Source organism: Lontra canadensis, unplaced genomic scaffold (assembly GCF_010015895.1).
Source record: "Lontra canadensis isolate GAN:19392208 unplaced genomic scaffold, GSC_riverotter_1.0 scaffold103, whole genome shotgun sequence".
Lineage (NCBI taxonomy): Eukaryota > Metazoa > Chordata > Mammalia > Carnivora > Mustelidae > Lontra > Lontra canadensis.
The window spans coordinates 1,905,919-1,930,134 of NW_022631097.1; the positions used below are offsets into that span (position 1 = coordinate 1,905,919).

At 36.6% G+C, this 24,216-nt stretch overlaps 2 protein-coding genes across 8 annotated transcripts in view; both read right to left on the minus strand.

The window, feature by feature from the left end:
* The window catches only part of EEF1AKMT1 (EEF1A lysine methyltransferase 1), a 27,304-nt gene extending 17,452 nt beyond the window's left edge, over positions 1 to 9,852 (minus strand). For 3 of the 4 annotated variants that reach the window (XM_032838190.1, XM_032838191.1, XM_032838187.1), the window contains exon 1: positions 9,762 to 9,852. The gene's annotated coding sequence lies outside the window, so the exon portion shown is untranslated. The remainder of the gene's footprint in view (positions 1 to 9,761) is intronic. The other variant, XM_032838188.1, reaches the window with a different exon arrangement.
* Positions 9,853 to 15,674: 5,822 nt separating this feature from the next.
* Positions 15,675 to 24,216, minus strand: part of XPO4 (exportin 4) — a 132,175-nt gene continuing 123,633 nt past the window's right edge. For all 4 annotated transcript variants that reach the window (XM_032838264.1, XM_032838267.1, XM_032838265.1 and 1 more), the window contains 5 exons: positions 24,026 to 24,144; positions 22,436 to 22,566; positions 21,776 to 21,893; positions 21,258 to 21,350; positions 15,675 to 18,890 (listed from right to left, as the gene is read on the minus strand). In XM_032838264.1, coding sequence (XP_032694155.1) covers positions 18,693 to 18,890; positions 21,258 to 21,350; positions 21,776 to 21,893; positions 22,436 to 22,566; positions 24,026 to 24,144 — 659 coding nt within the window. In that variant the 3' untranslated portion in view covers positions 15,675 to 18,692. The remainder of the gene's footprint in view (positions 18,891 to 21,257; positions 21,351 to 21,775; positions 21,894 to 22,435; positions 22,567 to 24,025; positions 24,145 to 24,216) is intronic.

The following is a 24,216-nucleotide window of genomic DNA, read 5'->3' on the forward strand; positions in this document are numbered from 1 at the left end:
TATATATATATATATATATATATATATATATATATATATATATATATTTAAATGAGAAATGCCTGCTAGATGCTGCTTTTGTTCTACTTTTCAAAATCAAAGAGCTAGCCATTCTACCTAGGATCCAAAAAAACAACCAAAAAACAAAAAACAAAAAACAAAACAAAATAAACAAAAAACCCAAACCAAAAACCTTGTAGGTACCAACTACTGACAAACCAATGTATTTTCATGAAGTACAAATAGCTTGTTGATTTCTTCTTTCCTTTCTTCATCAAAGACTCACCTGTAAAGTCTTGTTAATAAAACATCTGGTCACACAATTTAATCTAGGAACATAAATAAGCCCTCTATGAGCAAGCAGTTACCCCTCTAGGAAGAGAAGGAGCAAAGCAAAGGTATAAACACTATGACATATTTATAGAAAGTTCAAAAACAAGTAAAATTAAACAATTTAAAGAAGCATATCAACCTATATTTATCAAAGATAGACTAATTTTGTTACCAAACCTTCCCAAAGTGAAGACTCGAGGCTGAGAAAATTTACTGATGAGTTCTAGCAAACGTTTAAAAAGAAATGTTGATAATTTTATCCTCCAGAAAACAGAGGAGAAGGAATACTTCCCAACTTGTTTAATGAAGCCAGATTAAATCTAACATAAAAACATGTCAGTATACAACCAGGTTCAATTCCTGATCGGATATTGAGGGTGATCAGATATCAGAGGCCGAGAGGGATGGCGGTTTCTGGTGAAAGTGATTTAGCAAGCTTCTTGCTAAAACTAGATTTTACAAAGAAGTGTACAGATGGGCCTAGAAGGTTCAGGAGGCTGACTCAAGGTTGATCAAGCAAACAATCTTAGATACAGGAAACTCCGGACTGTGGCTTTTTTTTGCAAACCAAATTATTGGGAACACAGCCACAACCTTTGGTTTATATATGGCTTACAGTTGTTTTTATGATAAGTTATTATCATAAGTTATTATAATAAGTTATTATTTTAGTAAATATTTTAATATTTATTACCTGGTCTTTTACAAAAAGTGTGCTGACTCCTAGTTTAACAGTTTATTAATTTTTATTTTATTTTTTAGAAGATTTTATTTATTTATTTGACAGAGGGAGATCACAAGTAGACAGAGAGGCAGGCAGAGATAGAGGAGGAAGCAGGTTCCCTGCTGAGCAGAGAGCTGGATGTGGGGCTCGGTCCCAGGACCCTGAGATCACGACCTGAGCCAAAGGCAGAGGCTTTAACCCACTGAGCCACCCAGGCATCCCCCTAGTTTAACAGTTTAAAAGAGAAAAGTCATATGATCATTTGCATGGATACTACAAAAGTTTTTGACAAAATTCAACATCCATTCATGTTAAAAACTGAGCAAACTAGGTATAAAAGGGAACTTCAATCTGATAAACGGCACCTACAGAACACATAAGCTTCATACTTTTCTTCATGGTGAAACAATAAATGCTTTCTCTCTAAGCTCAGGAACAAGGGAAAGGATATTCACTGTCACCACTTTCATTTAAAATTATCCTGGCTTTTCAGTTAATTCCAGAAGGCAAACAAACAAAACAAAAACAAGCAAGCATAAAGACTGGAAAGAAGAAATGCCCCTATTTGTAGACATGATTATTTACAGAGAAAATCCTAAGGAAACATTACTCTCATCCAGGTGATCAAGGTCAACATCAATGGTGGATAATTCATTATCAGTGGCCTGTAGCCTTGATATACGGTGATGAAAACAGTACTTCATGGTCTTCGCCCCAAAAAACACATAATCCCCCCCCAAAACACATAATCCCAGTGTAAGCATGAACGAAAATCAGACAAACCCCGATTAAGAGTCATCAAAAACAAGAAAAACACAACAGTCACTGCCAAGAAGTGCCCAAGTATTACGTAAGAACATCAGAATAAAGTATAGGCTTTGGTTAATAATAATGTAGCAATATTCTTCATTAGTTGTGAAAAACGTACCCTATTAGTAGAAGATGTTAATAATAGGGGAAACTGGGTATAGGTATATAGGAACTCACTGATATCTTCCCAATTTTTCTGTAAACTTAAAACTACTCTAAGACAAAGTTTATTTTTAGAAAATTTTAAGGAAGCATAACCAACTTCAACAACAAAAACTACTAGAATTAATAAGTGAGTTTATCGAAGTCTAAGAGTATAAGATCAATACAGAGAAGTAAATTGCATTTCTGTATTCTAACAGCAAATAAATAGAAATTAAGCTTAAAAGCAATTTCCTATAAAATAGCATAAAAAATACTTAAGAGTATATTTAACATAAAGACTGTAAGTCCTCGATACTAAAAATTCCGAAGCACTGCTGAAAGAAATTAGAGAAGACCTAAGTAAAAGGAGAGACATACCACGCTCATGAACTATAAAAATTAGTATTATTAAGGTGTAAATTCTCCCCAGATTTATAATACATTCAAAATATCCAAGCAGCAGGGTGTGTGTGTGTGTGTGTGTGTGTGTACATGCACCTGCATGCACTTATGAGTTTAAAATAGAAATTGATATACTGGTCCTAAAATTTATTTAAACATTCATTCATTGAAGGAAATTAAGATGGCTTCCAGTTTTTGGCTATTGTGAATAAAACACTATAAATATCTATGTACAATTTCACTTTTTTTTTTTTTTTTGGGATTAAAGCTTTGGTATATGAACATCAGACAAATCATAGCACTAAACCACTTACCAATATTTTGATTAGTTTCTATATCCTCAGTATTAGAAACAAATGGCCAAAATAAGCTTGGGCAGATAAAACAAGTAAATCGAAAGAACGGAAATGCTGATGAGAATGTAGGGATATTGGTACTCTAAGCTGGTTAATAATTTAAGTTGGCATAAGCTCTATTTGGAAAGAATCAGATATTCTGTATTTAAGGATATTCCTACTTTCTGACCCAATTCTCATTTCTAAACTTTATATTTTGAAATGTTTAAATTCACAGGAAGTGGCAAAACTAATACAATGAGGTCCAAGTATCCCTCACCTATTTTTTTCTCATTCTAACAACTTAAAATCAGGACATGACTTTAAAAATGATGGTGTATAAATTTAACTGTGGGCATGTTTTCTTAAAGTGATGGTATTCTTATAATCCATGGTATCTCAGATTTGATGAAATGCAGTTATCACTGTAACAACTGTAGGCAACACAGTGAATCATCCATGCAGCAGATCCACCATTTTGTATCCTCAACATAAAGTGGTCAGAAAGAGATGAAACTGTTCTGAGAGTTGACAATGTCTAAGTGGTATCCATGGGAATGAATGGTGAAAAAGGGTGTGTATAAAGGTTATTAGAGGATTCTGGGAAGACTGTCTCCATACCTAGACAGCTGTACTGGCACAATCTGTCTGATGTTACTATTTTAGAACTGTAGAGTTTATTTAAAGGCTTGCAACTTCCAAAGGAAGGCTCAAGTACGATTAATTTCAGTCAGTTTTGGCACTTAGCTCAGTGGTGGTTACCCATCCCCCACTCCTTATTCCTGTTAGGAAGCTGTGCACAGGGTTCTGTTTTGTGTTTGGTCCTAATATATCAAGGTGACTGAGTGAGGGCACAGAGAGATCAATGCCCTTACAGGAAGTGTTTATTATTCAGTTTCCCTAGAAATGAGAGGCATAGTGCACCATAAAGGGCCATACAAAATTTGTCACATGTGGGGACAAAGAAGCAGAGAGAGACCTGGAACTCTTATCTTTACTGCTAAGGTGGGTGGGAAGAAATTAGGTGGGGATGTACCCTGTTGGGCACAAAGTAAAAACACACATTTTACAGTTTGTGGTTGGGAGGTTTGTGATATGACCTTGACGTGCCCATGAAAACTGGTTTGCAGGGAAGACGGAAACAACTCTGGCCACTAGTTTGGCTCTGTAACTAGCTGATGCTAAATAAACAAATACAAAGCTTAAGAGCACACAAAGTCCCAGGAGTGGTTTGTATGCAAGTTGTGGGAAACAAGGTAGAGAATAAGGGCTCTGTGCTTCAAATATTGGGGATCTGTGTTCTGATCACTAACAGCTGCTTCTGCATATGGAGGCACAGACACAGAGTCAGGCAGCCATTAGGGTAAGGCTCCCACTGAGGTCCTTAGTTCCACCTCCAGTTGAAGAAACTTTGAGAGGATTTAAAGGGCCAGCGGTTCTTTCTTTATTTTTCTCTTGTTCTCCTTTGGGAAGCCAAACATTTAAGGACAAGATCATTATAAAAAGCAACTACATATACAGGGGAATTTAGAAAGTCACTTAAAATCTTCCCAGGAAGAGGTAGAGGCTCAGAAAAATCTGAGAAGACCTTAAGTTTACACCTCAGGCTGATACTCAGCACTGACAGCCCTACAACATCAAAACTCCAAAACAATAAACAGAACAATAATAAAATCAGCAAATCCTTGAGAAGGGGAAGAATCTAATTTCCAGAGTTAGCACTGGTTTTCAACAACAACAACAACAACAACAACAACAACAACAACAACAAAATCACAAGGCATACAAAGAAATTGGAAAGTATAGCCCATTCAAAGGAAAAAAGTAAATCAAGAGAAACCACTGCTGAGAAAGATCAGATGATAGACCTACTAGACAAAGACTTTAAAACATGTTAAAGAAACTAAAGGAAGATGTGGGAAAAGCTAAGAAAATGATATATGAACAAAATGGGAATATCAATAGAGACAGGAAACATAAAAAGAAACTAAAAGGGTCCAGAGCTAAGAATTATAATTACTGAAATGAAAAATTCACTAGAGGAATTCAAAGGCAAATTAGACAGAAGAATCAGCAAACCTGAAGATAAGATAATTAGAACTACTAAGTTTGAGGAAAAGAAAGAAAGAAAAAAAAAAAAGACTAAAGAAAAGTGAACAGAACTTAAGGGCATTTACCAAGTAGACCAAAATACACACTGTGGGAGTCTCAGAAAGAGAGGAAAAGGGGACAAAGCAATTATTTGAAGAAATAATGGCTGAAAACTTCCCAAATTAGGTGAAAGACAGAACTATAAACATCCAAGAAGCTTAATGACCTCTTTAGTAGAATACACTCAAAACACCCACACATTATAAAAATAACTATGGAAAGCCAAAAACAGAATCTTGAAAGCACCAAGACAGGGTACTTGTCACATAAAAGGGATCCCCAAAAGGGATCATTAGTAGATTTCTCATCAGAAATGTTGGAGGCTAGAAAGGAGTGGACTGATATACTTAAAAAGTGCTGAATAGAAAAAAAAAAAAAAAATCAACCAACAATGCTTATCTGATGAAAATGTCCTTCAAAAGTGAGGGAGGGGGCACCTGGGTGGCTCAGTGGGTTAAAGCCTCTGCCTTCGGCTCAGGTCATGGTCTCAAGGTCCTGGGATCGAGCCCTGCATTGGGCTCTCTGCTCAGTAGGGAGCCTCGTTCCTCCTCTCTCTCTGCCTGCCTCTCTGCCTACTTGTGATTTCTGTCTATCAAATAAATAAATAAAATCTTAAAAAAAAAAGTGAGCGAGAAACTGACATTCACAGATAAACAACAGCTGAGGGAGTTCATTACCACTAGACTTCCCCTGCAAAAATTGGTACAGCAAGTCCTCTAGTTAAAATCAAAGTACACTAGACAGGGCGCCTGGGTGGCTCAGTGGGTAAAGCCTCTGCTTAACCCTTCGGCTCAGGTCATGATCTCAGGGTCCTCGGATCGAGCCCCGCATCAGGCTCTCTGCTCAGCAGGGAGCCTCCTTCCCCCTCTCTCTCTGTCTGCCTCTCTGCGTACTTGTGATCTCTCTCTCTGTTAAATAAAGAAATAAAAAATCTTAAAAAACAAAGAAAGAAAGAAAGAAAGTACTCTAGACAGTGACTCAAAGCCGTATGTAGAAGAAATAAAGATCTCATAAAGGTAAATATATGGGCAATTATGAAAGTAATTTTATTACTTTTATTGTAATGTCAATTTATAACTCTACTTTTTGTTTTCTACATCATCTAAGAGACCAATACCCAAGTGTCTATCAACAGATGAATGGATACGCATACAAAGGAATATTATTCAGCCTTAAAAAGGAAATAAATTTGACACATGCTACAATATGGATGAACCTTAAGGACATTATACTAAGTGAAAAAAGTCTGTCACAAAAAGACAAATACTCTATGATTCCATTGTCAAATTCATAAAGGCGGCAAGTGGAATGGTGGTTGCTGGGGGATGGGAGAAATGGGAAGTTGTTTAATGTGTATAGTTTCAGTTTCACAGGAAGATGAAAAGAGTTCTGGAAACGGATGGTGGCAGTTGCACAACAGTGCTGAATATATCAACACTACTGAACTGTACACTTAAAAATGGTTAATAAGGTAAATTTTATGTTACATGTATATTATCACAATAAAAATATTGAGGGAAATGTTATTAGCATGGATATCAATGGATGGTTAAATAAGGTAATTAAATTATATTGCTGTCATGACTCTGGTTATTAAAGGCTTCTGTGAAGAAGGGATATTTACACTACGATCTAAAGAGTAAGTTCTCCCGTAGGCAAACAAAGGAAAAAGAGGACATAGCCTTTGCATCAAGTGGTTGGTAAAAGAACTGATGCATTATACAGTTTCAAGTAGATTAGGAATAATCTCAAAAGAACTGCCTACTAATTCAGCAATAAAACAATGTTAGCAATGAACTAATTTGAATTTTGTTGTTTTATAGTTTTGTTTATATTTAATTTGAGAAATGTGTTAAGTTCTGTTGATGTGGAACAATCTATGGTGAACAGATGATGCAGACAGCAGGATGAATTATTTGCCTTTGAGGTTATAATTTAGAATAAAAGTAACTTAAATCAACATAGAGGGGTCTGCAGCAGTCCCACTGAGCAATGGTATGAAGACTTTAAATGAGCAACTTTAGTTTACTGCAAAAAGCACAAAGAATAAATTTTTAGGAAAGCATACCAGGAGCTATCAGGCTGGAGAATTTCCAGGGGGAAATTCCAAAGATTAGTGTGTTGTGCATGCCGAACCAAGAGAGACTAAGAAAATATAGCAAACTGATTTGCAAACTACTAAAAGGTCTCATTTTGGTTTGGTGTTTCAGGATTAAGAGTTCCTTTCACTCAGGAAAAGAATTGGGCAACTATTACAATCCAGCATCTCCTGGCAGAGTTGAAGTGTACAACCAGTTCCAGATCAAAGCTACACTATGCTACTGTCTAGAAGAAGTAAAGGACAAAAAAAAGTATGTGTGTGTTAATGTATATACATATGTATATACATATATGTATGTGTGCACACCCATGTACACTGTATAGGCACATGTACGTACATATATCCCTGATATAGAGAGGAAAATTTGAATTTTTATTTACTAGTACTAAGCATTTTCCACAGCTCCATTTGTGGAGAAGGGCTTTCAAACTGCAGCTTGAAATAAAACCTGAAAACCATAAAAAGAAACCAATTTATGCTTAAAAAAAAAATTCTAAAAAGCAGTTTAAGAAAACTGTCTACTTTCACTGCTGTAAAAGGCAATTTATACTCCAATCTATAGTTTAGTATGGATTCTGTTCCAAAATAAAATTTTACATTAAAGCTGACCAAACCATTCATTTGGTAATCATTTATTGAGGTACTGCGTTGTACTAATCACTATTCTTAGTGATGGAAATCAAAGTCCCAGTCCTCTTGGAGCTTATATTCCAGTGAGGCACAGACTACAAGCAATAGGAATAAAATGTGTTGGATGATAGTAAGATCAATGGAGGAACATGTGGAGAGTCGAGGGGGCTGCAATTTAGCAATCATAGACTATTTTCTACCTTAATAAAGTGAGTTCAAGATTGCATCACTTCTTAAGTGGGAAAAACTTAAATCTGCTTATGTAATAAACATTGCTACAGACTAAATGAAATGAACTTTAGTTTCAATATTCTCACTTTTTTACTTAAGTCACTACTTTATTGTATCTTTAGCATTGTTTAAAAACAATGGTTTTTAAGTGGGTTTATGAAATTGATGTGAAAGAGATTTTCAAGTCCAGAAAAGTTGGGAAGTGCTATGTCATATTATTAAACTGATGCTGAGCCTCATATGGCTCATACATGAGATCGGTGGTTCTCACAGATTTTGTACCCCCGCTGCCTGCCCCAGAAGGGGAATATTTGGCACTGTCTGGAGATATTTCTGGTTGTCAGAAGTTTGTGTGTGTGTGGGGGGGTGACACTGGTATCTAGTGGGTAGAGACCAGGAATGCTGGCAAATACCATGTATTTACAAAACAACCCTCCACCACAAGGAACTATCTGACCTCAAATGTCTACAGTGCCATGGTTGAGAAAGACAAATCATTGTGATAATATGGTGAGTCCTCTATTAGAAAAGCGCCATTCACCACGGTTAGTGCAATGGGATCAAAATGAAGAGCATGAGTGGGCGAATAGAAGTGAAATAGCAGGTGGCACATTAACTTGGCCTTGAGGGAGAAGAAAAGATGAAGAGTGAGGACTGCAGAAGGAACAGCATGAACAAAGGGCTGGACACATTAACTTAGAGCATCAGTAGGGATTAGCAGGCTCCTAATGGACTGTGGTTACTTTCTATTTCTTTAAATAGTATTTAACTCAATGTAACTAATGTAATCCTAAAAACTAATGTGTAAATCCAATTACACTTCAAATATATAAAATTTAATTTCCATATATTAAATTTACTAAAGCAAGCCACTCCCTCCCCCACTATATAAATTCACACAGTATCATACTGCCGTCTGCAAGTTATTTTAGTCGAGGCAGCGTGATTCAGTGGAAAGAGCACTAAGAAAAACCCCTAGGTTTAGGGCTCATCTCAGAGCCTGAGTAAATGGGTAGGGGGTGTGGAGGAAGGGAAGAGAAATCTGAGGTAGTAAGGCTCCCTCTGAAAATGGGTAAGAATTGCCTAGATGTTTCCTAAATAGTTTTGCATATTGCCCTACGACTCTATCCTTAATCCCATTTACTGTCAGAAAAGGGTCAGAATCTTTCATTTTCATCTTTGTATACGTAGTTACCCTGCCTAAGATGCTTTCTTCCCTCTCATTTTCTAAAATTCTATTTATCCTGTTATTTTAAGAAATTAACTTTAAAAAAGGTAAAATTTACCTACAGTTTAATACAGATCATACACGTACAACACGATGAACTGCTTCGTGTACCTCCACGAAATCACAACCCCGTCAAGATATCCTTCTAATCTTATACAACCTCCCTTTCCCCTGCAAACTGTCCCCCATCCCATCTAGGTCCCTTACTATGATCCCTGGAGGAGACGCTACTGCCCTTCAGTACCGCTAAGTTTCCCGTGTCCCCGCCTGCCCTGGGGAGCTGGGGCCTGGTCTACGTCACTTAACACCCTGCGCCCAGCAGAAGACCTGCCTCCTAAGGCCCCAGGAGACAGGTGTGGAGGCTTGAACGTCCGGGACAAAGAAGTAAATGGCAGTAGGCCCCAGTTCCGTTTCTGATCGCTGCCCTGGCCTGGGGGTTGACTCTGCCCACACCTGGACCGCCTAAGCCCAGCAGTGTGGACCTTCCCGGGCCGGGGCCCACGAGGCCGGGTCTCATACAACAGCAACCAGGTTCCCCTCTCAGCTCGGCAGCCATCTCCAGACACCACTAATTGAAATCCCTCCTCCTTCACTGCACTGGAGAAACGGTCACAAGAGAAAAAGAACCACAATCGCTTCCGAAGCCGCCGAACAGCGCGGAAACTACCCCACCTTTGCACCGGGGATCTTCCACTCACAAGCCACGCGTGCGCAGTCACTCCATGATAGGACAGTGGGCGGGGCCGGGCCGTGCTGCATTCGCACATGCGCACAGCCTTCCACCCGAGGGCGCTTCCGGAAGGCGGGTGAACGCAGTTTCTTCTAGGCCTTCAAAGCCCCGCTCTAAGAGACAAGTGCTGACTCTTGATGGGAACTGTTTCCTCTCGTTTCTCTATCTTATAAATTACATCCAAGAATGGTGGCAATAGACAAAATTTAAGGTTTTAGATTCCCCTCAAATTAAACGTATTCTAGGTAGCTTATTTTGCACTTGAAGCTAGATGTCCGTTTTACAAATACTAAATTCAAACCTCTGTCTAGTTTACCCAGTCTTAATACAGGAAATTAAAAAAAAATTTAAAATAGAGGCATTAAGACATTAAATTGAAGCTTTGTAATAGTGACAGAATTAGAGGCATTTTTCATTTGGGGGTTAGCTATAGAATTCAAGAGATATAAATGAGCGCAAGATCTGATGGGTGAACGATGACATGCTGAAATAAGACCCGCTACTAATTTAGCAAACAATGTAATTATGAGGCAACAACATTATCCATGAAAATGATAGATACTTTTTGGTCAGCTGACCTGCCAGGAGTCCTTCAGAGCCTTCAGAGTTGAGTGCCTTCAATGTGTAAGACATCTAGCATACAGTACCTACCACATAACACATAGAGTAAGAGAGGTTCCCTTCCAGCTTCACGGTCACTGAAACTCAAGGGCGATACTTTTCCATTCCCCAAGGCAATCAATGTTACGTTCCTACCTTCATCAATTTAATGATCTTGCTAAGTTAAGTATTTTCTGAATAACTTTAAGTCCTTTTTTTGGGGGATGAGGATATAAATGAATTGCTCAGCTGCCAAATGATGACATTCAGTAGTTCATAAAAGAGGTTTACAACTTTGTTGAGTACCATAATTTTAAGTACTATTTGCAGGTCTGTAACATGCTTTATTTACTTTGAATGCTTCGAACTTAAGACAGATCTACTAGGTATTTCAAAATCAGATGTAACTTAGCAAAGAGGCTGTAAAGAAAATATATAAAACTAAAAGAAATCAGTAACATGAACCAGGAAACAATAACCAACTTTTATGGCAGTACATTTTTACAGAGGTAGTGTCCATACATATGAGACTGCCTTGGCTTGTAAATTATCAGAAAATTTATGCTAAAGCAAATTACTTTTGGTTTGAAACATCTTTTTAGGGGCTCCTGAGTGGCTCAGTCATTAAGTGATCTCGACTCAGGTCATGATCCCAGCGTTCTGGGATCCAGTGTCGTATCAAGCTCTCTGCTCAGTGGGAGCCTGCTTCTTCCTCTCCAGCTCCCCTGTGCTTGTGTTCTCTCTCTTGCTATCTCTGTCATAAATAAATAAAATCTTTTAAAAAAAGAAAAAGAAACATCTTTTTAAGCTTTCAAAGTTTCAATTGCTTTCATAACGTGTGAAACACAAGGTAGCTTCATGTGATGTGTACGGCTACGTGTTATTTTTATAAATAAAGTGACCTAGATGTCAGGAAGTTCGTAATTGTACCTTCACCAAGAGTGCTGACTGCCCAGACAGCACGTCCCTATGGCATGAAGATCAGAATTTTCCTGGTGAAATGTTTGCATTGTAATTTAATGGTTTTTGAAAATCATTAAGAAATGTAAAACATCAAAGGCAATTTATTATTGAAGTAAAGTGAAGATTATCTATCAAGTTAAACTAGACTTGAAAGATGCTTTCAAATCAGTTTCAATCCAGGAATTACTCCTTTGTGTATTCAGAAATTATTTTCGTTCATCTTGCTACTCTTCAGAAATGGTACATAAAAGGAATGAAGATTACTTTGAAAATGTTTCCTAAGATGAACTTTAGCTTCGTTTTTCCCTTTCTAAAAAATAACTAGTAATTACCCATAATTACAAGAACAGTCTTTTTCTTCCATTCAAGTACTGTATCACCAGATTATTCATCCTAAGCATGTTGCAAAGGATGTTCACTAGAATTCTAGTCCCATAAGATGCTTTGAGAAGAAACCATTAAATAAGCTGAAGAAAATCTCTTTAAGACCTTCTAGAGTTTCCAATGTGCATTAGTGTAGTAAAGCTTTAGCTTTACATAGTGAAAACGAAAAACCAAAAAAAAAAAAAAAAACCCACTTGGTTTATTTCTCCAATTTATTTGATAACACTAAGTCATAAAGAATTAGTGATTTGTGAAACTTACTTTAGGAATCACTTTAGGATTGTTATTGTTGAAGGAACAGAAGCTGAATATTCAACAGAAATGAAACCACTGACTTAATCGATTTTATCATATAGAAAAGAAACAGTAAGTACTATGGTGAACTCCATCCCAGTATCAACATGGTGGTTTGGCTAGGGCTAGAAGGTCACATTTTATTGATGTGTAGGTGTCACAGTATTTGAAAGTAATTAATGACAATCAGGTATTAGACTTTGTATTAGGATACATTTATTGATCAAAATGTGTTCTTGGAAATAATCTTTAAATATAATGGAATCTGCTGAGCATCTACTATTATATCCATTACCATGTTTAAAATTTTTCCTTTGGGAAGAATTAACAACACGTATAGTCCTATGATATAAGTGATAGGCCCATGGAAATTAATATAAACCCTAAATAGCTTAGTTAGGAGTTGAATCTAAGTCTCTCTGCCTCTCCCCTGTACTGTATCAGTTCAAAAGGCTTTACCAGGTGAGTCCTCAGAAAGGACCATCCAGGGCAATGCAGTTATAAGCAGATGTACAAATGAGTATTGCAGCCTAAGATCTTAGCTTACTAATAGGAATATTTGAAGATTCACCTGGCAAAGTAAACGGACATGAAAACCATCAAAACTTAAAACCACTGACTACTGTGGAAAGAATATTTAGCACATCCCTATTTAAGTGAACTTCACTTCAGTTTTTTCATTCTTCAACTCCAGGAATCATCAGTGACTTACCTCTGTTCATAGTCATGCTAGTCGTTAAAAATAATTTACCCGGAAAGAAGTCAATAGGAGGTGACACATAATGCTGCTATTAGTACTGTATGGAACTTCTGAGCCAAAAGTTTTCTCATTAGTTTCACTGAACATGTTTTTGCTTCCACTTAATTTTAAAAGAAAGTCAAATTGAATGGCCATTTGAGATTACAAAGAATGCACAAGACCCAATCTGGGAAGCTATGCTTAAAACACAAACAAAAATGTAACATAATCTAATTAATGCACCAGAGGTATTATTCACAAATGACTGTATTTTTAGAGAGAACCATTAAAGATGAATTTTTTTAAAAACTAATTTTTATATATGAGACCTTAAATATCACCTATGGCTCTCTTCAAATGACAGGTGATTAGTCTGTGCCTAACGTCCCTCCTTAATAATGAAAGAGGGTGAAACAAAAACTCAACATGTACTCTGCTTACTCTGTCCCTTAAACAACCTGCTTTTTCTTTATCTACCCTTGGAGTAGAATCAAATTTCAACATAATCTAAGAAATACCATAATAAATCAATGAATATTCAAAGCAAAATCAAGTTTAAAATCAATATATTTCAAGCATTTGCTTTTCTTAAAAAAAATTAACTTTCCACCGCACATGTTTACAAGACTTAAGACTGGAGAAAGGGTGAAAGTCTGTTAAGTCTAACACAGAACAGGATGGTAATTCTCCACTTTCCCTGAAAGCCCAGAAAGAATGACCCAAACTACTAATAATATTTACTACAAATATGCCCAAATCCAGTGATTTGACTAATAACTCTGGAAATGTTTGTAAGACTGTGAAGTGAAATAAAAAAATAAATATGCTCAATATTACAGAATATAAAAAAAACTTTTTCTTTCTGAATTCTGAATATTCTATTAGGGCTGGGGTGTTTTCCCAAAAGGTAATGCAAATTTTTATCTATACAGATATGTCTCATGTTTTTTATTCAAAATTATCTTATGACTGTGCAATGTTCCCAGTGTCAAACATCCTATGATTGTAAATGAACTAGCACCATTTCAATAAGCTTCATAAAACAGTCTAGCTAAATACCCATGAACAAATCACACATGGTCAAAACAAAAATGTAATAAAAATATTTAGTGAAAAGACACATTTAACTCCCATTTATGGATTTTAAAAATACAAATAAAATTTTATCAATTTGATATTCAGCTTGTAACTGGCTCAATACATAGCCTTGATTTATTTCCTAAAATCATACTGCAGCATCTTTTGAAAAATTAAATGCAACTTTATACCTTCAGTAATGTTAATAGAGGTAAATATTTAAACAGTATACTCATCCCTGGGTTTCTTAAAAAAACTGAAAAGTCTTAGTGTAAGTTTAAAATTTTAATATTTATAAATTTAAAAAGTTTTACACGTGCTGAATGGTAGCAGTGCTAACATTTTGTGACCATTAAACCACAAACTCACTGCATGGAGCTTCTTTCTTTGCACAGAGAACCAAATCATAATACCAGTATTTGCAATCTGTCATAATCTTATGTGGTAAAAAAGACACCACGCCAGGAAGCCTAGGCTCAGAACACACTTGAGGTCAGATCCCCATCAGGTACATGGTGCAGATGCAGTATTTTTAATTTCAGGTTAGGAAAATATGCTATTAGTACACATCTGACAGCTCCTAATAGCTAAGAGGCCTAAGAATATAGATTGAAAAAGAAACAACAAATTCTCTCTACTGGTGGAAAGGCCTGGGAATAAGTGAAGCGCAAACCCCAGTGGGTGAGGTGGATGAAGATGGTTTTTGGTGTGAGTCTCAGAAGTCTAACGTGCCAGCTGCACCTCCCAAACACCACTGAAGCGGTTGTGGAATATTTCAGTCTATCCAAAGGAGAGAGAGTTACAGGCCAGAAACAGATTACTTCATCCATCCTCTTTAAAAAAAGAATGGATGCCCATTATTAGGTTTCTATCTTTTCCTGAACCAAATATATTCTTTGGCTAAGTATGTTATGGGTTCCCATTATCATCAATGAGGAATATTTCATATTTCTCACATCTAAATTTAAGTATTTAAAGTTCAGCTTTCACCAGGGTACTTCAAATTAATTTGAGCTCAGCAACATACCTAATTTGGACATTTTTTAATTTTAGAAAATCAACTTTTGAAGAATTCTTAAATGTAGTGTTTTACCAAATCAGAGAATACCCACTTGCATTTTAAAATAATTTAAGACATTATTATATCCTCAAATCAGCTATGCTGTTTTGTAGAAGAATTTATAGAAAATTATGTTAAAAAACTTACATCAAGTCAGTTCCTTATTCTGTTAAAAAAAAAACACAAACACTAAGAAGTTCTGAGGTTCCTTCTGCTTTAACAGTTAATATTTTATTCAGGAACCAATAATGATAATTATCTGTCAGAGACAGCTAACTTATAAGGTCTAATGACAACCACCCCTAATGATGGAAGTGGCAAACAGAAACAAGTAAAACTGTTTTAAAAGGGTTTTTTAAGGGTTCAACGGACAGTGAATACTAGGATACTCAAACCTGAAATCCTTGAAACTGAAAGCTAGTTCTCTTCAATACTTGAGGGATTCATGTAAGAATTAACTGAAATGGGAAATATGGTGACATTAGAAAGACAAAGACTTGACGTCTTGGTAAAAGAGAAAATTCAATCAAAGACTATAAGGGGAGTGTTAAATATTGCTGGCTGGGGGGGGAAGTTATAATAATAGCGATGCTTGGTTGTGAAGTGAAAACTAAAAAAAAAACAAAAAATGTGTAACCATCATATCTGAACAGAGCAATGTAATGTAATTAGATACATGGTTTACAATAAGACTAAATTCTTAAAATTTGAAAAATATTGCAAAGATTTTTTTTTTTAAACATGTCATACTTTATACCAGACAAAAAACCTCAATGCAGTGATGTTAACATGCTCCCCCTGTCTTCCAAGAGATTAAGAGACAGCAAGGCAGAAAGACCGGGATAAATGTGTTGAGAAGGACACTGTCAAATACTGCCAAATAGTTTAGCTACCCAGGCAGCCACCCATCCAGAAGGACTGTGAAGACAAATTAATCCTTTTAACAGAGCTACAAGAACACAGTTACAGGTGCTGTTACATGGATACAAATTGTGAAAGGACCAAGTCCCTAGTGATTGTGCCGCGGGACTCTGTAGAGACTATGACTTTGGGAAACAAATGGGAAAGGAAAATAAAAACAGAAATAAGTCAAATAAAGAATGAACTGAAAACTGTAAGTTAAAGGATACTATATATGAACAACAGAAATTTTGTAAAACACAAAATTCTAAAAATCATATCTTCAACAGTGACCCTTGAACATATAAAAAGGGGGGCCAAAATAATGTTTTTGTTTTTAAAACTTTTTAACAACTTAGTTTAATAATATGAACCAATTTACTGGAATTAAGCCAATGTTCTTTACATCCACTGGGCCAAGAGCATTAAAACAAAAACCCTCAAAACCAGAACCAGGAAACACAGCCAAAGACAAAACTGGACAAAGTAAAACAAAAGACCCAAACTAAGCAAATATTCAACCAGGCAAACATACACAAACACCCTGAAAGAAGTCTTAGCCATTACAATTAAAGTTGCACCCCCATTACCTAGAAAATGGTGGTGGCTGTTTTTCCCATTTGCCACTAAACAACATTCTGGAGATACTGAAGTATCATTTGGTCCAATATGAAATAAATCTCACTTTAACTGAAACTGATCTAATAAAATTGCAGTATTGTAATAACATCTGGGCCAATTCAGCAGATACATTTCTGTCTATAGAAAAGTTATTAAATACTGATGCCTTTTTATTTAACAAGTCATTTCTTTCCTACTCATCTTTACTTTTAACAATCTGATTATAGTTTTGTCATGGCCAGCAGACCCACCCAGTCAGTTGCGTATTTCAGCGTCTTTTGGCAAAGGGACTATATTACTTAACACATAGATACCTACAGCTCACAACTACTGAGAAAGCATTAGGGAGCTGGGAAACATAAAACACCAAGAACACTGCCACATCAGACTTCACGTTAAGGGGAGAAAAGAAGAAGAAATTAAAAATAAATGCACTTGTTCGAAGTGTTTTTAAAAATATAGTATGTATATTTCATGAGGAGTGATGTTAGTTTTTTCCTACCTGTCTTTTAAGATATTTTTGCTCCACCTCAGTTGTTACTTAACAGTGATCGAATTAAGAGTAATGTTCCTTACAAAGTTATGGCCCTAGGCTTTGCATTCACTCGTGTCTAAGGTCACATGCACAGGGTGGGTGTAATTTCGATGCTCCAGTTTTGTTAACTGTAACTGTTAGTAGCACAGAGTTATACAAAGTTTTGCACAGCATCTCATGTGAAGGTGCATATACTATATGCAATTCAGATATCAACACTACATTCGAAGGACAGTTGAGCGTGTCCAAGAACACAGAAGGAGAAAGCCCACCCCTTGGAAGCATAGCTGCATAGCGCCTGCACCACAGTCCTCTGTCATTGTGCTGTGGGATTTCTGACACTGAAGTGGGCAGAGTTTCATATGCCTGCAGTTTATAAATTAGCTTTCATTTCCATAATTTAAGCTGACACATAGAATTAAGTGGAGCATGGCAGCAGTACAAAAGTCCTGATTAGAAAAGTCAAACTAGAGGATCTAAATAGGAATTTTTTAATCTCTTAAATTAAATTTACATGGCTCCTGTGAAATGAGGAGAATGTCCACTCTAGCATAATTATTGCCCCTAATGCCCCAATGTATAATAGTCTGTATGAATCAATAATTCACATCCTTTAAAATAGTTATTGCTTAAGCAAGCCATTCAGAGTAGATTATTAGCCATGGCTACATGGCTGAAGAGATACATACTCAAAAAGTTAGACTACAAATGAATGAGCCTTTCATTTCACTCATAAACCCACATAAATACACGATCAAAAGGGCACCAGGTTCATAGCAGCTAACACCCTAAACCAACTCTGAAGCATCAAGACTTGATTTCTTACTAAAACAAATCTGCTCTTTTTTGTATTTTCTTCTTAAAATTAAGGCAATGAAATGGCTACAGTTCCTAAAGTTCTTTTTGTGGAACAAAAATATACATGTATTTTCCTCCTTAAGTTCAGGCATCAGAGTATGATTAGAGACCTGCATTATACAAAACCTGCGACACCAGGGATGTTACAAAAAAGAAAGAGCGAGAGCGTGTGCTACAAGAAGCCAACAAACACCCGGTGTGTCTTCTTCCTGCTCAATTATAAACCTTATCATCAAAGGGAGGAAAAGTCTGAAAGCACAAAACCTCTTAGGAGTTTCCAATGTCTTTTGCATTGATTCAAAACTTTTGGGGTGGAAGAGGGGAGGGGCTTATTAAGATGAAGAATCCAAGGCCCAACACACAGAAATTATGACTCTGAGGATCTACAGTTGGACCCAAGAACTACCTTTTCAACCAGCTCCTTGAGTGATGCAGGTGATCTATGGACAACATTTTGAGAAATAACAGGGAGCATATGTCCATCTAATATTTAATTTAACAAAAATTCTAAACTTTGGCTAGCCACCTAATGTTTTGATAAGGGGGGAAAGGCACTGAATATGCATTTCATGGTGCCATATGTTTGCACATATATGGAACTGAAAATCCTAAATCACCATTCAAAATCTACAAGACATATATGACATATTGTGGCTAACACCCAACAGCGGAAGCTGATTCAAAGTGACCTCTCCTGTTTCGCTGCATTAAATAGCAAACTTTCAGGCTCTCCGAAATCCAAAATGGCCAAGGAACTGAAGAACAGGACAAGACTCAAGTCAGCTTTTAGCAATTCAGTGCACTTTGCAGAAAGATCTAAATTATGCATAAAGTTTTGTTGTTTATTTTACACAAAGGAGACCACCAACATTTGCCATAAATTCTTCTAAACTCTTTAGGAAGGCCATCTTCTGCTTCCGATCCAGCGTAGGAGGAGTGCTGCTTGCAGTGAGTTTGTTGAAGGCATCTGCTAATCTCTGGTAAATAACTGGGTCTTGTTGACTTGACAGTAATGTTTCAACCAATTCAGAGTATTCAGCCTATTGAAGAGATAAAGTACACATAAGAACATTTATCTTCCTCAAATGTCACACAACAGATCACATCAGGTACTGCCTTGTGGGATTCTGAAAGGTAGGGTATAACAGGTCTTTTCTCTTATATTAAAGTATAACTGTCATATAACATTATATTAGTTATTGTACATAATAATTCAATATTTGAATACATCGTGAAATGATCATGACAACTCTTTTTAACAGTTAACATTAACTGAAAGTTTATATTTCAAGTACTATTCCAGTCATTTACATTCATAACTCACTTTTTATAACAATCCTATGAGGTAGGTACTGTTTATACTTCTGTTCCACAGACGAAGTTCTTACATACAGTGATATAAGTAATATGTCCAAGACTGCACTGCATCCCCTCCCCTTTTTTTGACTACACTGCTTTTACAGCAAGAATCCAGGCTGCTTGGCTCCAGAAGTCATGCAATAACCAACGCTGTTGTGTTCCTCTTCTCTGTTTTCCAAGCACATTTTTCATATTTATTTTGCATTTTACATATAACCTAAGTCTGCAACCTGACTTTCAACAGTTTTCCAGAGGTTTATATAGACATCCTATCGACTCAGTTCTGAGAACAGCAGAGTCACACAAAGGCAGACAGCTGTTGTTTGTAAGGAGGTGGCATAGTGGGAGGACTGTATTTCAGTCCTTTCTCAAGGTGGAAGCAGGACACTCTGAGCAAATGTAGCTGCAAACCAGTAATGGACCCAATGGCTCTGGGAGAAAGAGCATAAGAAACACAGGAACATGGGAGTGGGGTGGGGGTGTATGTGTAGAGATTTTGTTTCTAATGCCCTCTATAATAAAGCCTTATATAGAGGAGTAGGTGTGGGGTTAAGGGACATTCAAACAAAACAGCTTTTCAAGATAAGCTCTCTTGAAAAAAAAAAAAAAGTGGATCTGACACTACTTTTCATTAGCTCCTTGGGATATCATGATAGACCAAATGGTGAAATGAAATGTTAATTACATTTGGAAAGGAAGAGTAAGGCACAGTAGCCATCCTTGACCTACAAGCATGAAACCAGAATGGCCACCTGAAATGCTCTATCCAAGGAACAGACTTCTCACAGAGGAGTAAGTATAAACTCAAATCATTTCCCTAAATGATAGCCCCTCTAGGGCCAGACCCAGCAAGATTTTATATTAGCCAAACCTAAAACCCTGCTCTCCTTTCTACAATGTGTAAATTTTTTTTTTTTTTTTAAGGCAACTGAAATGCAATGGCTGATATACACAGGGAAAAGACACCTATCCTCCTAGTAAGCAATAAGGAAGTAAGATGACAGCAAAAGGCCACAGATCTGAGTTGGGCACCATCTGCAGAAAGTAGTACCTACAGAACACAACAAGACCTGAAGTCCCAGAATAACTTCAGCTTGGGGTGCAGGTCCCATAGGAAGTCTATAGGGAGTCTTTAAGTAACACGAAAGGCCTCAAAATCCTATCTTTATTAAACAGGTAAATAAAATCAGACTCCAAGTGCCACTCACAGCAAATACTATGGACTCTAAACAAGGAAGGAAAAAAAAAAAAAAAGCCAAAGCCTTTTTGTAATAATAATAATAAAAAAAAAAGTAAATCACTTAGTCATGAGGGACATTTACATGTGTTTGGTGGCAGGGGTGGGGAGACCAAAAAAGGGGAAAGGAGTGTTGGGTAACTAAGGCAGCTGATGACCCAATATGGTTTTTCTCATATACCTGAAGGGACTAGGGAAGGGACTGAAATATTGGAATACTAGAATACTGGAATAGGGAAGGGACAGGTGAGCTAGCGTAACTTAACCCCCAGTGAATGAGTACTTCAGAGTCTTTAAAGGCTGAACAAAATAAAATGAAACAATATATTCTTTTCTATAGTGTAATATGAAGTATTACACTTTGAATACTGTGACAGAAAATACACACTGCTGATTTCCATGCTTTCCCAAGGCAGACTCCTCTGGGTCCACGGTCTTACTCATCTGGTCTCCCTTGTACTGTGAGTTCCTCAAGAACAAAAACCATGTCACTACTATTCGTTCAGGCTGATTCCTGGTTTCTAGCACTTGTTTAAGGAAAAGCTTTAGGGCAGCAATCAATGCAAAGGATGATTCACAACAGTGGAGAAAGGAAAAGAAGTCCTTATTAACTGACAAACAGACTGTCAAATAAACACAGAAAGGCAGAAGTGACAAGGAAATAAAGAAATACAGCCTCACCGAAACAGAACGGAAGCAATGAGTCACAGATTCTCTAAGAACTACAAGTATTAAAGGCCCACTCTCTGTACGAATAACCTCCTTGTTAAAAAAATGAGCAGAGTCCCATGAAAACACTTGTGTCCAGTACCTGATGCAAGCACACCAATGTGTAGAAAGCTTCACCAGCTGCAGTGGTCATCTCTGTGTTGTGCTTTTGCAAAACCAGCATATCAAAAACCAGCTGAAAGTACACAACATAAAACATCTAAATAAAAATATATGATTATCATACAGTCTTCCAGCCCATCCCATTCCAAAAAAGGAAAAAGAGGGATGGTAGTTGTTCTCATTTATTAAATAAATCTGAAAATTAAAAGTTTTTTAAAAATCCAACCATAAGGGGTTGTTACCCCTTGCTGTGATAAACGAAATCATCAAGTGACCAAATTCCCTGTTACTTTTAACCACTCTGATTTTCAAGAACACACAATAATAGCAGAGAATAATGTATTCAGGGAATTATAGCCAAAAAACACAGTGAACGAAAGTAATGATTTCCTGCTTTATGAATGATGTAAGCATTTCCTCATTTGAATGAAGATTTACATGCACTGACCATAATTATTAAAGCAGATGGTTTCACGACAGGCCACCCAAACGTCTTACCTTAAGAAAGTGCCGTGTTGCTAAAAAAAGAGGTGAATCTGTTTCTTGTGCTTTAGCACACTGTTCAGCTAACGGTGTCAAAGCTTCCAGGCAAAGCTGGCAAACCTCCGAACTCATTCTGATCATGAAGGTCAAGGAACAAACTAGATATATTTGACTTATTAAAGATTAAAAATAGCTATTAGCAAATTCTAGGACTGAATACAGGTAAGGGAGTAGGTTAGTGTGCAGTATGTCTATACACTATTATGTGAGAAAAAGTTTCCAGTGGTTCTGAATGGAAGCTGGACTATAGATTTCTAGTGTTTCTGATCAAGAGGACACAACTGATATTACACAATTTATTTTTCTCTACTATCCGGTAGCTAAGATCAGAGACTCAGCAACAATATATGACATTACTAATTGGGGCTCTTAACGAAAAGAGTGACTTCGGGATCAGGCACCAAACACCTGTGGGATCTGTGAAAGGAGAACAAGGTGAGGCAAACTAACAAAAGAAACACAGAACTAAGGTAGTTAAGAGAGATGACTGCTTTCTAAAGAAATAAAACTAAAACACAAAAGAAATTTTTTTAAAAACACAAATTTAAAAAACTTCTTTAGGTAAGATCTTTTTCCCCAAGTGACAAATGATAATGACGCTCAATTAAAGGATATGATGTCATTCCTAGTTCTAACGAGTACATCAGACTTTTAAAAAGATCTTCAGGAAGCTGTGGAATTTTTTCAGGAAAAATCTCACAGATAAATGTGATTAATTTGTAGTACTGATTACAAAGGGTTGGAAACTGAAAAAGAAATATTATTTAGATGCTTACTGATATCTAGTTTCTATATTCATTAATGCAGTAAATAAAGTAATAACCGACAAACTTAAAGTACAATGATGTCTTGAAAACATACTCAAGATATAGAAAACATGAAGACCAAATTAAATGTAAAAATAAATTATAATAAAGGGAATATTTTAGTATACAAAAGTAATAGATAGTAGGAACAATTATCTTCTGGACAGTTAATAAAAGCTACAGCCAACTGTACATCGCCTCTTTACCTTGAAAAGTAGACAAAACAGCCAAATTTCAAATTATTAAATGACCTATGATTAAAACCCTTTTGCAAATGTGTTTATTTGCATTCCAGCATGTTAGAGAAATACTAATTGTTAAGATTATGTATAGAATAGAATATTCACTCCTTCACACTTCCAAAAGTTGGCTGACAGTCCTGGAAACTGAAGTAAAAAGCAGGCAATGTACACTTAATACACATCTAATTGTTTAACAGTCTATTTGATGAGAAACAACTCTCAAAACCAAACCAAAAATCCTAAAAGAAAAGCAATATACAGAGCTTACTAAACATCCCCCTACTACTGGTAGCTACATGAATACGTGGCTAACAGGGCTTCAGAATCCTCTCCTAAAAACATTTCTCAAGGAAAGAAGTATGTGGTCCCAGCCCACTCTGCGGGAATCTGGCAGAACCTCCTATTCTTAAACCCCAACTTTCAACCACTTCTCAACCTCTATCTTCTTCCTTCCCATGACTGACTTCTCTTTTCCTCTCCCACTCCACCTTGTGTGAGTGCCAAACATGCGCACATGCACACACTTCCCACTTCCTTCCCATCCACATCTTTGTCCTCACCTTTACCCTCTATGACAACTCACAAAAGAGACTCTCCTCCCCTGTGGTACTTAAAGGAAGAAGAAAAGGCAGACTCATCACCACCGATATTGACTGCTGAAACCAAGACATGAGGTTATCAGAACGTACACAAATTTAAAAACTGTGGTAGTCTTGGTTTTTTACCATCCCACTTCTACATGGGGTGGATAGAAAATGCCTTCTATAGCTCAATCCCTCACATCTGAGAATAATGTTCAAAAGTATCAGTGGAATACACCCAAACATACAACTTAAGTTGTCTAATGACAAATGATGAGGGAATCAGAACTGCCAACATTAGAACTAAGTTTCTAAAAGAACCATTTTTTCTGTCACTAATCATCAGTGAATGCAGGACTCTGGGCCATGATTAAATGAGGACATAAATTGCACACTGAGCTGCATACAGGAGTGTGAATGACACACCATAGGAACTTAAAATTCTAGTTTTCGTGTGTACTTAACAGATAAGCAGGTACTTATACCCCCTTCATTAAATCAGGTGTATTCTTGTCTAAAACATCTTAACTCCAAACATATACACTTTGGATGTTCACATTCACTGTCTTCAATTACCTTCAAAAGATCCTGTGACATCAGAGGCAGAATTAGGTTCACTCCATATAAAACAACATCAGCTGCAGACACAGACCTGTTTGCTGCTTGCCCTGGCTCATGTCCTCTGAACACTTCATCTATGGAAAAAAAAAAAAAAAAAAAAGCTGTCTTAGAATTGCAACATCAATACGCCAATAGAATTAGATATA